The following is a 14,231-nucleotide window of genomic DNA, read 5'->3' as shown; positions in this document are numbered from 1 at the left end:
AACGCAGTTCCTCACCAGCAACGGAACAAAGCTGGACGGAGAATGACTTTGACGAGCTGAGAGAAGAAGGCTTCAGACGATCAAATTACTCCGAGCTACGGGAGGATATTCAAACCAAAGGCAAAGAAGTTGAAAACTTTGAAAAAAATTTAGAAGAATGTATAACTAGAATAACCAATACAGAGAAGTGCTTAAAGGAGCTGATGGAGCTGAAAACCAAGGCTCGAGAACTACGTGAAGAATGCAGAAGCCTCAGGAGCCGATGCGATCAAATGGAAGAAAGGGTATCAGCCCTGGAAGATGAAATGAATGAAATGAAGCGAGAAGGGAAGTTTAGAGAAAAAAGAATAGAAAGAAACGAGCAAAGCCTCCAAGAAATGTGGGACTATGTGAAAAGACCAAATCTACGTCTGATTGGTGTACCTGAAAGTGACGGGGAGAATGGAAACAAGTTGGAAAACACTCTGCAGGATATTATCCAGGAGAACTTCCCCAATCTAGCAAGGCAGGCCAACATTCAGATTCAGGAAATACAGAGAACGCCACAAAGATACTCCTCGAGAAGAGCAACTCCAAGACACATCATTGTCAGATTCACCAAAGTTGAAATGAAGGAAAAAATGTTAAGGGCAGCCAGAGAGAAAGGTCGGGTTACCATCAAAGGGAAGCCCATCAGACTAACAACAGATCTCTCGGCAGAAACCCTACAAGCCAGAAGAGAGTGGGGGCCAATATTCAACATTCTGAAAGAAAAGAATTTTCAACCCAGAATTTCATATCCTGCCAAACTAAGCTTCATAAGTGAAGGAGAAATAAAATACTTTACAGACAAGCAAATGCTGAGAGATTTTGTCACCACCAGGCCTGCCCTAAAAGAGCTCCTGAAGGAAGCGCTAAACATGGAAAGGCACAACCGGTACCAGCCACTGCAAAATCATACCGAAATGTAAAGACCATCGAGACTAGGAAGAGACTGCATCAACTAACGAGAAAAATATCCAGCTAACATCATAATGGCAGGATCAGATTCACACATAACAATATTAACTTTAAATGTAAATGGACTAAATGCTCCAATTAAAAGACACAGACTGGCAAATTGGATAAAGACTCAAGACCCATCAGTGTGCTGTATTCAGGAAACCCATCTCACGTGCAGAGACACACATAGGCTCAAAATAAAAGGATGGAGGAAGATCTACCAAGCAAATGGAAAACAAAAAAAGGCAGGGGTTGCAATCCTAGTCTCTGATAAAACAGACTTTAAACCAACAAAGATCAAAAGAGACAAAGAAGGCCATTACATAATGGTAAAGGGATTAATTCAACAAGAAGAGCTAACTATCCTAAATATATATGCACCCAATACAGGAGCACCCAGATTCATAAAGCAAGTCCTGAGTGACCTACAAAGAGACTTAGACTCCCACACATTAATAATGGGAGACTTTAACACACCACTGTCAACATTAGACAGATCAACGAGACAGAAAGTCAACAAGGATACCCAGGAATTGAACTCAGCTCTGCACCAAGCGGACCTAATAGACATCTACAGAACTCTCCACCCCAAATCAACAGAATATACATTTTTTTCAGCACCACACCACACCTATTCCAAAATTGACCATATACTTGGAAGTAAAGCTCTCCTCAATAAATGTAAAAGAACAGAAATTGTAACAAACTGTCTCTCAGATCACAGTGCAATCAAGCTAGAACTGAGGATTAAGAATCTCACTCAAAACCACTCAACTACGTGGAAACTGAACAACCTGCTCCTGAATGACTACTGGGTACATCACGAAATGAAGGCAGAAATAAAGATGTTCTTTGAAACCAACGAGAACCAAGACACAACATACCAGAATCTCTGGGACGCATTCAAAGCAGTGTGTAGAGGGAAATTTATAGCACTAATTGCCCACAAGAGAAAGCAGGAAAGATCCAAAATTGACACCCTAACATCACAATTAAAAGAACTAGAAAAGGAAGAGCAAACACATTCAAAAGCTAGCAGAAGGCAAGAAATAACTAAAATCAGAGCAGAACTGAAGGAAATAGAGACACAAAAAACCCTTCAAAAAATCAATGAATCCAGGAGCTGGTTTTTTGAAAGGATCAACAAAATTGATAGACCGCTAGCAAGATTAATAAAGAAAAAAAGAGAGAAGAATCAAATAGATGCAATAAAAAATGATAAAGGGGATATCACCACCGATCCCACAGAAATACAAACTACCATCAGAGAATATTACAAACACCTCTATGCAAATAAACTAGAAAATCTAGAGGAAATGGATAAATTCCTCAACACATACACCCTCCCAAGACTAAACCAGGAAGAAGTTGAATCTCTGAATAGACCAATAACAGGAGCTGAAATTGTGGCAATAATCAATAGCTTACCAACCAAAAAAAGTCCAGGACCAGATGGGTTCACAGCCAAATTCTACCAGAGGTACAAGGAGGAGCTGGTACCATTCCTTCTGAAACTATTCCAATCAATAGAAAAAGAGGGAACCCTCCCTAACTCATTTTATGAGGCCAGCATCATCCTGATACCAAAGCCTGGCAGAGACACAACAAAAAAAGAGAATTTTAGACCAATATCCTTGATGAACATTGATGCAAAAATCCTCAGTAAGATACTGGCAAACAGAATCCAGCAGCACATCAAAAAGCTTATCCACCATGATCAAGTGGGCTTCATCCCTGGGATGCAAGGCTGGTTCAATATACGCAAATCAATAAATGTAATCCAGCATATAAACAGAACCAAAGACAAAAACCACATGATTATCTCAATAGATGCAGAAAAGGCCTTTGACAAAATTCAACAACCCTTCATGCTAAAAACTCTCAATAAATTAGGAATTGATGGGACGTATCTCAAAATAATAAGAGCTATTTATGACAAACCCACAGCCAATATCGTACTGAATGGGCAAAAACTGGAAGCATTCCCTTTGAAAACTGGCACAAGACAGGGATGCCCTCTCTCGCCACTTCTATTCAACATAGTGTTGGAAGTTCTGGCCAGGGCAATTAGGCAGGAGAAGGAAATCAAGGGTATTCAATTAGGAAAAGAGGAAGTCAAATTGTCCTTGTTTGCAGATGACATGATAGTATATCTAGAAAACCCCATTGTCTCAGCCCAAAATCTCCTTAAGCTGATAAGCAACTTCAGCAAAGTCTCAGGATACAAAATCAATGTGCAAAAATCACAAGCATTCTTATACATCAATAACAGACAAACAGAGAGCCAAATCATGAGTGAACTCCCATTCACAATTGCTTCAAAGAGAATAAAATACCTAGGAATCCAACTTACAAGGGATGTGAAAGACCTCTTCAAGGAGAACTACAAACCACTGCTCAAGGAAATAAAAGAGGATACAAACAAATGGAAGAACATTCCATGCTCATGGGTAGGAAGAATCAATATCATGAAAATGGCCATCCTTCCCAAGGTAATTTACAGATTCAATGCCATCCCCATCAAGCTACCAATGACTTTCTTCACAGAATTGGAAAAAACTACTTTAAAGTTCATATGGAACCAAAAAAGAGCCCGCATCGCCAAGTCAATCCTAAGCCAAAAGAACAAAGCTGGAGGCATCACACTACCTGACTTCAAACTATACTACAAGGCTACAGTAACCAAAACAGCATGGTACTGGTACCAAAACAGAGATATAGATCAATGGAACAGAACAGAGCCGTCAGAAATAATGCCACATATCTACAACTATCTGATCTTTGACAAACCTGACAAAAACAAGAAATGGGGAAAGGATTCCCTATTTAATAAATGGTGCTGGGAAAACTGGCTAGCCATATGTAGAAAGCTGAAACTGGATCCCTTCCTTACACCTTATACAAAAATCAATTCAAGATGGATTAAAGACTTAAATGTTAGACCTAAAACCATAAAAACCCTAGAAGAAAACCTAGGCATTACCATTCAGGACATAGGCATGGGCAAGGACTTCATGTCTAAAACACCAAAAGCAATGGCAACAAAAGCCAAAATTGACAAATGGGATCTAATTAAACTAAAGAGCTTCTGCACAGCAAAGGAAACTACCATCAGAGTGAACAGGCAACCTACAAAATGGGAGAACATTTTCGCAACCTACTCATCTGACAAAGGGCTAATATCCAGAATCTACAATGAACTCCAACAAATTTACAAGAAAAAAACAAACAACCCCATCAAAAAGTGGGCGAAGGACATGAACAGACACTTCTCAAAAGAAGACATTTATGCAGCCAAAAAACACATGAAAAAATGCTCACCATCACTGGCCATCAGAGAAATGCAAATCAAAACCACAATGAGATACCATCTCACACCAGTTAGAATGGCAATCATTAAAAAGTCAGGAAACAACAGGTGCTGGAGAGGATGTGGAGAAATAGGAACACTTTTACACTGTTGGTGGGACTGTAAACTAGTTCAACCCTTGTGGAAGTCAGTGTGGCGATTCCTCAGGGATCTAGAACTAGAAATTCCATTCGACCCAGCCATCCCATTACTGGGTATATACCCAAAGGACTATAAATCATGCTGCTATAAAGACACATGCACACGTATGTTTATTGCCGCATTATTCACAATAGCAAAGACTTGGAACCAACCCAAATGTCCAACAATGATAGACTGGATTAAGAAAATGTGGCACATATACACCATGGAATACTATGCAGCCATAAAAAATGATGAGTTCACGTCCTTTGTAGGGACATGGATGAAATTGGAAATCATCATTCTCAGTAAACTATCGCAAGAACAAAAAACCAAACACCGCATATTCTCACTCATAGGTGGGAATTGAACAATGAGAACACATGGACACAGGAAGGGGAACATCACACTTCGGGGACTGTTGTGGGGTGGGGGGAGGGGGGAGGGATAGCATTGGGAGATATACCTAATGCTAGATGACAAGTTGGTGGGTGCAGCGCACCAGCATGGCACATGTATACATATGTAACTTACCTGCACATTGCGCACATGTACCATAAAACCTAAAGTATGATAATGATGATAATAATAATAATAATAATAAAAGAAAAAAAAAAAAAGAAATAAATCCCCCTTGGTCATGGTGTACAATTTTCCATATATTTCTGAATTTTTTTTCTGATCCTATTTCGTTGAAGATATCAGTATCTATTTTCATGTGGAATATTGATCTATAGTTTTCTTTCTTGTGCTGTCATAGCCTGGTTTTAATATCAGGATAACACTAAACTCATAAATGAGTTGGAAGTGTTTTTGCTTTCTGTAATAAATTGTGTAGAATTGGTTTTTTTTAAAAAAAAAAAAAAAAAAAAAAAATCAAGATGGTGTGGTATATCCCAGTTCCGCTTTATGAGATCCTGGGGTGGGCACTTTGACAAGGCAGTCACCCCCAGAGTAGCTCGCACTGGAGTCCAGCCAGAAGCCGGTTTGCCTTCTAATCAGGAGAAACTCCATGAGCAGAGGAATAAATGGTTTAAGATGAGTCCGAAACTAAAAATACATGAGCAGATATCCCTAATTGCAGGTATGAATTTGTAAGCTTGTTCTACTAAAATGAGTACCTCTAAGCAGCAGGTGCCTGGGTACGACACATCAGGGATTTATTTCAAAAGATTCTAGATTCTTCTGGGCAGGGTTGAGGAATCCAGCTTGTCTCTAATAAAATTGCTGACTTTCTTCCCTTGAATTCGTGTAACGCCGTTGGATTTTTAACTCAAACATATGGCAGAAATAGGGTGAAATACCCCTTCAGGAAACTAATAAAAGCAACAAGTTAGCAAAAGAAAAAGAATTAGGACAAAACGCAAATTGAAAAGCCACCAACATTTTTTATCTGTCATTACTTGTGTGAATATCTTCAGCCATTCATATGATAGATGGGGAATACAGAAGGAAGCATTTCAGACAGATTTCCCCAGGACTCCTCGTCAGTGGTCAACACTGTTAGTCAATGCATCAGACAGTTTAAACAGGCAAAACTGTAAACCTACAATGTTACTAAACCTACTACCAATTGAAGAAGAATGAAAGTTCTTTGAAAGTGTTAATATTGAAAAAAGCTTTCAGTTCAAACTAACAATTTAGGAAGTTTTCTGCCAGTTGTCACAGAGAATTTACAACGTTCTGGTAGATAGAGTGTACAGATGCAGGGAACATTCTCAACTATTTGTAAGCATTAGAATTATTCAAATACAATTATTCAAAATTGGAAATATGTAAATACTAACATATACATATGAAGAAAAATTATGTCTTAATATATGAAGACTTTGTGTTTTAGTATTAGTAACTTCCAGTTGCTTCTGTAGCCTGTTCACAATAATTCACACATAGTTGAGTGAGGCTTGAATCAGTTCAAAGTATGTGTCAGACAGGAACATATTTATTTAAGTCTATAAATTTTAATCATGATATACATTTATAGAATATAAATATGAGGTATATCGTGGTGCTTGCAAAAATGTTACATATTTTTAAATATTCTTGTAAGTGATATGTTTAAATATAATTTACTCAGTTAATTATTTTTGCCTGGTAATTTTTCTTCCTAACACAATGTCTAATGATATATTCATGGCAGGATCATTTTATTAAATTGTAATCTAATTTAGATTCCCTGTTAGGAGAGAAACACTGCATAGGAATGTCAGATCTAATTATAAAAGCAGATGAGGCTTTGTGGCAGAATTCCAAGTCTCTTGTATATAGAAATAAAATAGCAGTTATAGTTATATCATATGTAGCCAAGTTACTGAGAATTTATTTATCGTATCTACGTTCTTCCCCTGCCATAAAGGCTAAGAATTTTCACATATTAGATAATCAGCATCTTTTATATTCAGTGATTAAGAAACCTACATTTAGTGGTCTCCTTTAATTCTGAGACTATCAGAATCATGATACAAAAATGTTCCTAATAATATCTACCCTTTCAGTAACTTCTGTCCTGTACTTAACGAAGTTTAATTTCCTGTCTGAGAGGCCTCTTCACTGAGAGCCCATGTGCATCTTCCAAATGTCACTGAGCTGCTGCAGATCCCTCGCTTCCCCACTAAGTACTGTGTCCTCTGCGCACACCCACTTGCACGTGGGCCTGTTTCCCCACATGGGCTGAAATATATACTTGTCACATATTAGGTAAACAGACACTCTTTGCTCCACATGGAGTCACAAGAATTGAAAGAATTCCGTGGAACAGATGTGATTTGTTCCCAGGGTGAAATTTGGATTATAAAAAAAGCCCAAAGAAGTCAAGCCGCATGTTGTATATCAACCAGACAGTTAAGGCAAAATTATAATCTCCAAAGTTGAAAGCATAATCAGACTTTGATTTTGTAAAAATGATAATAGCAACTGAAAGTATAACCTATAATTATCCTGCTACCAGGTATTTATAGTATAATGTTAGTCATTAAGCAAGTAAAAGCTATAGTTGGCTGATGGCTGGATGCAAACCTGCCTCAGAAGGCACAGTCTGCACCCAGTGGGTTCTCAAGCATTTTAAACTGAACTAGTTTGTTCGTTCAACTGATTTAACTAAATAGTGTTGTTTTCCATCGTTTTCATTTAGGGTTTATGAATTTTTTTATGCTTTCTCCTCCTATATAATGAAGGTTTGGGGAATTGCTAGGGGAATGGATACAAATACTTATAAGGATTTTTTTTTAATTGATATATCATAAACTTCTGTCTTTTAAAGTGTACATGTAAATGAGTTTTGTAGAGTCCCACAAAGGTATGCAGTCATCAGTACTACCAGTTTCAGAACATTCTCATCACCTCCAAAAGAAACACCATACCCAAGAGCGGTCATTTCCCATTTCTTCCTCCCGACAGGCCCTGGCAACTAATTTTCTCTCTATCTCTAAGGATTTGCCCAAGATATAGGCTTTTGAAGTAACCTTCTGTTAAGAGAATAGAAGAGTTATTCACTAGGCAGACTGCAAATGTCTGTTCCCAAGGGCTGCAGACATATTTAGAAACAGTACAAACAGAAAAGAGCAAAGCAAGGGTTTTTTAAAGCCACAATTTAGGGGAATTTTTTTCATTCATGTGCTTTGCAAATCAATCGTCAGAATAAATAAAATACCGTGTTAGAGTTATTTCTGCCATAAAATCACAGGCACTTGAGACTCCAGACTTGTTCACGTTTTTGCTCTTGCCCACTTCCCCATGTAAGAGTTTCTTTCTTCGTTTCACTAGATGAGAATGAGTGCTCCAATCCCAATGCCTGTGGCTCTGCTTCCTGCTACAACACTCTGGGGAGTTACAAGTGCGCCTGCCCCTCGGGGTTCTCCTTCGACCAGTTCTCCAGTGCCTGCCATGATGTGAATGAGTGCTCGTCCTCCAAGAACCCCTGCAATTACGGCTGCTCAAACACGGAGGGGGGCTACCTCTGTGGCTGCCCCCCTGGGTATTACAGAGTGGGACAAGGGTAAGGCGGCCTTCAGCCTCAGCACATAGAGGAATACATGGTTCCTGAGTGAGTTCAGGCCACCCACCACTGCAGGGAAGAGTACAGTGTCTAAAAGCCAAGCCGCAAAAGCATTGATTAGAGCTCTTAGGGTATGCAGATAAATACCAAGAAAGCACACACGGACTGTGCTCAGGGTATAGGATTACTTCCTTTGTGATGAGCATAAAACTTGAACATGTATGTAAATATCACTCTTTGCTCCTCTTATTAAGGGCCTGAATTGATTCAATTTGACCCAAGGCCAGAGACAAACAGATGCTTAAAAATGCGGCTCACATGTTGCCATGGATACCTGGGCTGTGAGGTAGAAGTGGAAATGGCCTTGCCACAGGTTCTTCTACAAATTCTGGAAGGTGCTAGCATAGTGATCACTGAGGAAGGAGTTTGTCCTTTTCTTTGCTCGTGTAGCTTTTCTATTGCACAGAGAGAGGATGGTGCCTAGTTGGTGTGGTGCCATTCAGCATGGGCCTGGCCCACAAGACAGGCTTCCCTCCAGCTAGGTGCACTGTCTCAAGTTCCATGGGCTGTGGCCGAGGTGCTGGCCATTTGCATCCTTCCAGGAAGGCTGTGGTGCTCAGTAACACAGAAGATGGGCATTTAGAGGTCAGTCCAGGTTGCCTTCTTTGAAAGGAGCAGTGTGCAAGGCAGGGACTAAAAGTCATGGACCAAGTCTGTCCAACAATGGTGTATGATAATAGTTAAAACAAAAGGCTTGGTCTAGACAAAGGTCATTTAGAGCCAATTCATTGACTCAATAACCAAAACATAAGTTCAGAATCTCGGTTTTTAAAGCAGGGAGCTTTGTTGCAAGCAGCAAATACAGGCTTCAGGCCCTTGAAACAATGGAACCTCTCTTAGCATTCTCTTTGGAAATTCATACCTTACTTTTACCTTCTGGAGTTAATTATGCTCAGTACTTCAGTCTAATTAAGACTGAAAATTGGGAAAGCACGGGGCTCACCCTCAGAAGAATTTTGCTGTTTCAAAATAAGGGAAAATTTTATCTATTGTGTGTTAAAGAATTATAGGGGATTGTGGCTCATCCCTGTAATCCCAGTACTTTGGGAGTCCGAGGTAGGAGAATCACTTGAAGGCAGAAGTTGGAGACCAGCCAGGGCAACACAGCAAGACCCTATCTCTACAAAACATTAAAATTAAAAAAAATTAATTGGATGTGGTGGTGCGTGCCTATTGTCCCTGCTAATTTGGAGGCTGAGGCATGAGGAGCTCTTGAGCCCAGAAGTTCGAGGCTGCAGTGAGCAAGATAGTGCCACTGTACTCCAGCTTGGGAAACAGAGCAAGACCTTGTCTTTAAAAGAAAAATAAAAGAGTTGCAAAGAATATTAGGGTTTTATGTTTATGAGTTTAGAGTTTGCTCTGTTGGTTTTGTGTTTCTGAAGAGTCTGCTCTACCACTGGAAAACTGTGGTCAAGTCAGTGATAAAGTCTAACAATACTTTGCTTTTTGCAAATAGCCACTGTGTCTCAGGAATGGGATTTAACAAGGGGCAGTACCTGTCACTGGATACAGAGGTCGAGGAGGAAAATGCTCTGTCCCCAGAAGCATGCTACGAGTGCAAAATCAACGGCTATTCTAAGAAAGACAGCAGGCAGAAGAGAAGTATTCATGAACCTGATCCCACTGCTGTGAGTAAATCCCACTTTGTGTTGCCACAAAATTTTATCCCTATGGAGTCATGTATGCAGTGCAGTTCATGTCGTTTTCAGCCTCATTGAAGTTAATCATACCTTGAATTTAATGGATAAATTAATGGACCCAGTATGGAAAAGACAAGTAAATTCAAATGATTGAATTATTAGATCAAAACACAAAGCTTGGAAGAGAAGACTTTAAGATTCACAGTTTCAGAGCATTTTCTCTTGTTGTAGTTTTTGATTTATGTGGGAGGGTATGTCCATCTAGGAAAGAGCTATTTTTACATGATTCAAAAAAATGAAATTATTTTTAATTTGTTCAGTTCTGTTTTATAAATGTATAGCATACAAGACTGATTTTAATTTTCACTAGGGAAACCAAGTAGGTCTCATATTCTTTGATTTATTTTTAAGACAGTTGTTCCTTCATTAAAAACTTTTGTCTTCCAAATCACTTGTATTCTTTAAGGAACTGAAGTTGGAAATTGCGTGCCACTGATATTTCCTTTCCCTAATGGCATTTTGGCAGTGTTTAAAGGGGTGGGCTGCAGACTACCTGGTTTTGAACATAATTCCCTGGCCCTCCCTATCTGTTACCTCTGTTCCTTAGGTTGTGTTTATTTAACTTCTCTCAACCTCAGTTTTTTCACCTGTAAAATGGGAATAATAATACCTCTGAAGGCTGATGGAAGGGTTAATTGAATTGAAACATGTGAACTGCCTGGAACAATGCCTGACACATATATCACATGTGTTCAGTTCCTATGAATGATTAATATCTCATATCTAGAGATCTTGATGATTTTCCCAAAGATCTGAGACAGCATGAGGTCGTCACTCACCACTCTCTGCAGTTAATATGACTGAGAAATTACCCCACCAAAAAACCTAATCAACAACTGGCTGGCTGTGTGAATTGGACAACTTGCTTCAGTTTTATGGGCCTCAGAAACTTTGTCTATATGACCTGACTTCTCTAGCCAAAAAGTTCATGATGCTATTTTATAATAATAAATAAGCCAGTGTTACATTTACCTTAAGTAGACTAAGATACCCAACTGATGTTTAAGTATGACAGTTGAGATATTCATCAAGTTCCCAAACTACAAATCCAGAAGTTCTGCTTATAAATTTTCCCATTGGGGTACTAGGACATAATTCTGCCTGAACACTGATGGGCACTTCTGGGTCACCACTGCCAAGTCCTCACTTAACAGGTGCCCAATCAAAGCATTGTGGTTTTTATCCTATCTTACTTATATCATTTGTGCTCCTCCCAATCCTCTGAGCAAAAGTCAGACTTGGTTTATCTGGGCCCTGCCCCACTGGCTTTTACCAAAGATGCTGGTCTTAACTGGAGCCCCGAGAACTCTGCAGATCACTCACTCTGTGTACCTCTGATAGCTCCCAGTAAACTCACTCATCATTCACTTACCTTACAAATCAAAGCCCAGCCTTCAGACAGAAGATTCCCCTGGGCGCATTCCCTCCTGATGCCCAACAGCAGTACTTCTTATTTTGACTCCAGAAAAAAAAAAATCATTACCTAAATTTTATTTTTTAAAAATTATTAATTAGCACAATATTTCATAAACTCATCAAAAAAAAAACTTGAAATGTGAATACTCTGTAGGCCCAGTCCTGTACCTTTAATTACCTCGTTAAGGCTGAGTGAGAAGTCATAAAGATTTACAGGGTATTCTCGATGGAATTGGCCTTTTCTTCCAACTGACAAAAATGTACAACAGCCTCTTTCACAGCCACTGCTGGTAAGGAGAGTGCAGAAAGCGGGAGTGGGAAGCCACAGCCTGTCCTTGTGACCAAAGCCCCTGCAGCTGATCTCTTTCTAGTCCTCTCCTTGTGCTGTAGAAGCTTCTCCCAAATCATTTCCTGCTCTTCCTCCAGGTTGAACAGATCAGCCTAGAGAGTGTCGACATGGACAGTCCCGTCAACATGAAGTTCAACCTCTCCCACCTCGGCTCTAAGGAGCACATCCTGGAACTAAGGCCCGCCATCCAGCCCCTCAACAACCACATCCGTTATGTCATCTCTCAAGGGAATGATGACAGCATCTTCCGCATCCACCAAAGGAATGGGCTCAGCTACTTGCACACAGCCAAGAAGAAGCTCATGCCCGGCACATACACACTGGAAATCACTAGCGTCCCTCTCTACAAGAAGAAGGAGCTTAAGAAACTGGAAGAGAGCAATGAGGATGACTACCTCCTAGGGGAGCTTGGGGAGGCTCTCAGAATGAGGCTGCAGATTCAGCTCTATTAACCCTTCACAGACTTGGGCCCAGGCTCAAATCCTAGCACAGCCAGTCTGCAGAAGCATTTGAAAAGTCAAGGACTAATTTTAAAGAGGAAGAATAATAATAACTCTTGTTTCTTTCCTCCCTGTCTTAGACTTTGAATGTTGACCCTCACAGGGAGGGATAATTTAGACTCTGGTATGGCCAAAGATTTGAGCACAAAGGCAACCGTGGTTACTGTATTTTTTATATAACTTCATTTTAAAATATATTAAAAGAAACCTAAATGTTCAAGATATCAGCATATGGCACTAAATGCACAAAAATAATGTGAGCTTTTTTTTTTTTCCTGTTAGCAGTCTGTAACACTTTGGGTATTTTGCTATAGTTGCTAATTAAAAAAATATAGATGTTTATTTATTTTTAATGCAGTAATATATGGAGAAATGAACAAACTATGTAAACAAAAAGGGAAACTCACTTGTTTTTCTTTAGATTTATAAATTTGAGCTATTTTCTTTAGAGGTGCTTTTTAAAAATCCAATAGATACAAGAGATGTTTCCTTTGGTTTTCTGCCAGTCATCCAGCTGATACACACCTGATGATTTTAAAGAAAGCCACACAGAGCTGAATGGGCAGTGTAATCAGTAATTTAAAAGACGTGAATGTCATTAGATCCTTTATAACGTAGATCGAAGCCAAAGCAGCTCATTTGTGACAACATTTCATATCACCAGACACACCAGGCAACAGAAGATGAAGCACAACCACTGTAGCAAAATACCTTGACTGCTTGTGAGACCATTAGCATTGCAGGCCAAACTGTACTGTATTTCCTTCTCATAACCTCAAGGAACCACATGTGCTACCCACAACACCTCATTCTTACCCAGGGTGCGCTGCGTACTCATGGTACTGTAGGCAGCTGAAGAACCGCCGTTCCCTTGAAAGGGAACACCTGGCATTCTGTAGTGTTTCGTGCTGTCTTAAATAATGGTGCATTTATTATGTTCAAGTTATTTCAGGATTGCCATATGTGCAAACAAATCATGCAGTGCAGCCAAGGAATATATGTTGTTGTTGTTGTTTTAAACCCATTTTTTTTTTTAGAATTTTCATTAATACTGTAGTTATACACCATATGCCTCGTTTTATCATAGCCTATTGTGTATGAAAGATGTTTGTACAATGAATTGATGTTTAGTTTGCTTTAGTCATTTAAAAAGATATTGTACCAGGATGTGCTATTAAGAGTACGTATCCATTATTCTTCTCAACCCAAGAACCTGTTCCCTGGACCAGTGACCAAACCTCATATGTGAAATGGCCAAAGCACACAAAGGCTCCCGGTTGTTCCTCTCAAAGCTGTGCTGACCAAAGATTAGTAACCAGTTATACCCAGTATTTTGAGGTTTTATTGTTTTTTTAAATAACTAAAAAAGGAACAGTGTAAATTTATAATCAAGAGTTTGTGAGGAAAAACTTATGGTTTTTGGTTTTGTTTGTTTTTGTAGGTCTGTGTATCAAATATGACACTTTTCTTGCAATAAAGCTTATTTTGGGGTATTTTTCTGGCTGAAAATTTTATGAGACCACAACCCCTGTTATATTTGTGGGAGGGGCTGGAGGCTTTGCCTGTGGGAACCTGTATTGAAGTAATAGACAGAGAGCCAGACACACAGGAAAATAAAGGAATGCTGGCAAATCTGTGAAGCAAAGTCAACATGTGTTCAACTGATGATTATGATTTGAAGTTACATCCAAGTAGAAGGATATAAAGTCGTTTACTTATGCATAAATTCTAAGCTTCCTGG

General features: G+C 39.3%; 1 protein-coding gene across 4 annotated transcripts in view; it reads left to right on the top strand.

Moving 5' to 3' along the window:
* The window catches only part of FBN2 (fibrillin 2), a 282,926-nt gene extending 268,943 nt beyond the window's left edge, over positions 1-13,983 (top strand). For all 4 annotated transcript variants that reach the window (XM_063665204.1, XM_063665206.1, XM_063665205.1 and 1 more), the window contains 3 exons: positions 8,234-8,465; positions 9,982-10,153; positions 12,068-13,983. In XM_063665204.1, the coding sequence (XP_063521274.1) occupies positions 8,234-8,465; positions 9,982-10,153; positions 12,068-12,442 (779 nt within the window). In that variant the 3' untranslated portion in view covers positions 12,443-13,983. The remainder of the gene's footprint in view (positions 1-8,233; positions 8,466-9,981; positions 10,154-12,067) is intronic.
* The last annotated feature ends 248 nt before the right edge of the window (positions 13,984-14,231 follow it).

This window comes from Pongo pygmaeus, chromosome 4 (genome assembly GCF_028885625.2).
Source record: "Pongo pygmaeus isolate AG05252 chromosome 4, NHGRI_mPonPyg2-v2.0_pri, whole genome shotgun sequence".
Taxonomy (NCBI): domain Eukaryota; kingdom Metazoa; phylum Chordata; class Mammalia; order Primates; family Hominidae; genus Pongo; species Pongo pygmaeus.
The sequence above is the reverse complement of the archived record's forward strand: the minus strand, read 5'-3'. Positions and strand labels throughout refer to the sequence as shown.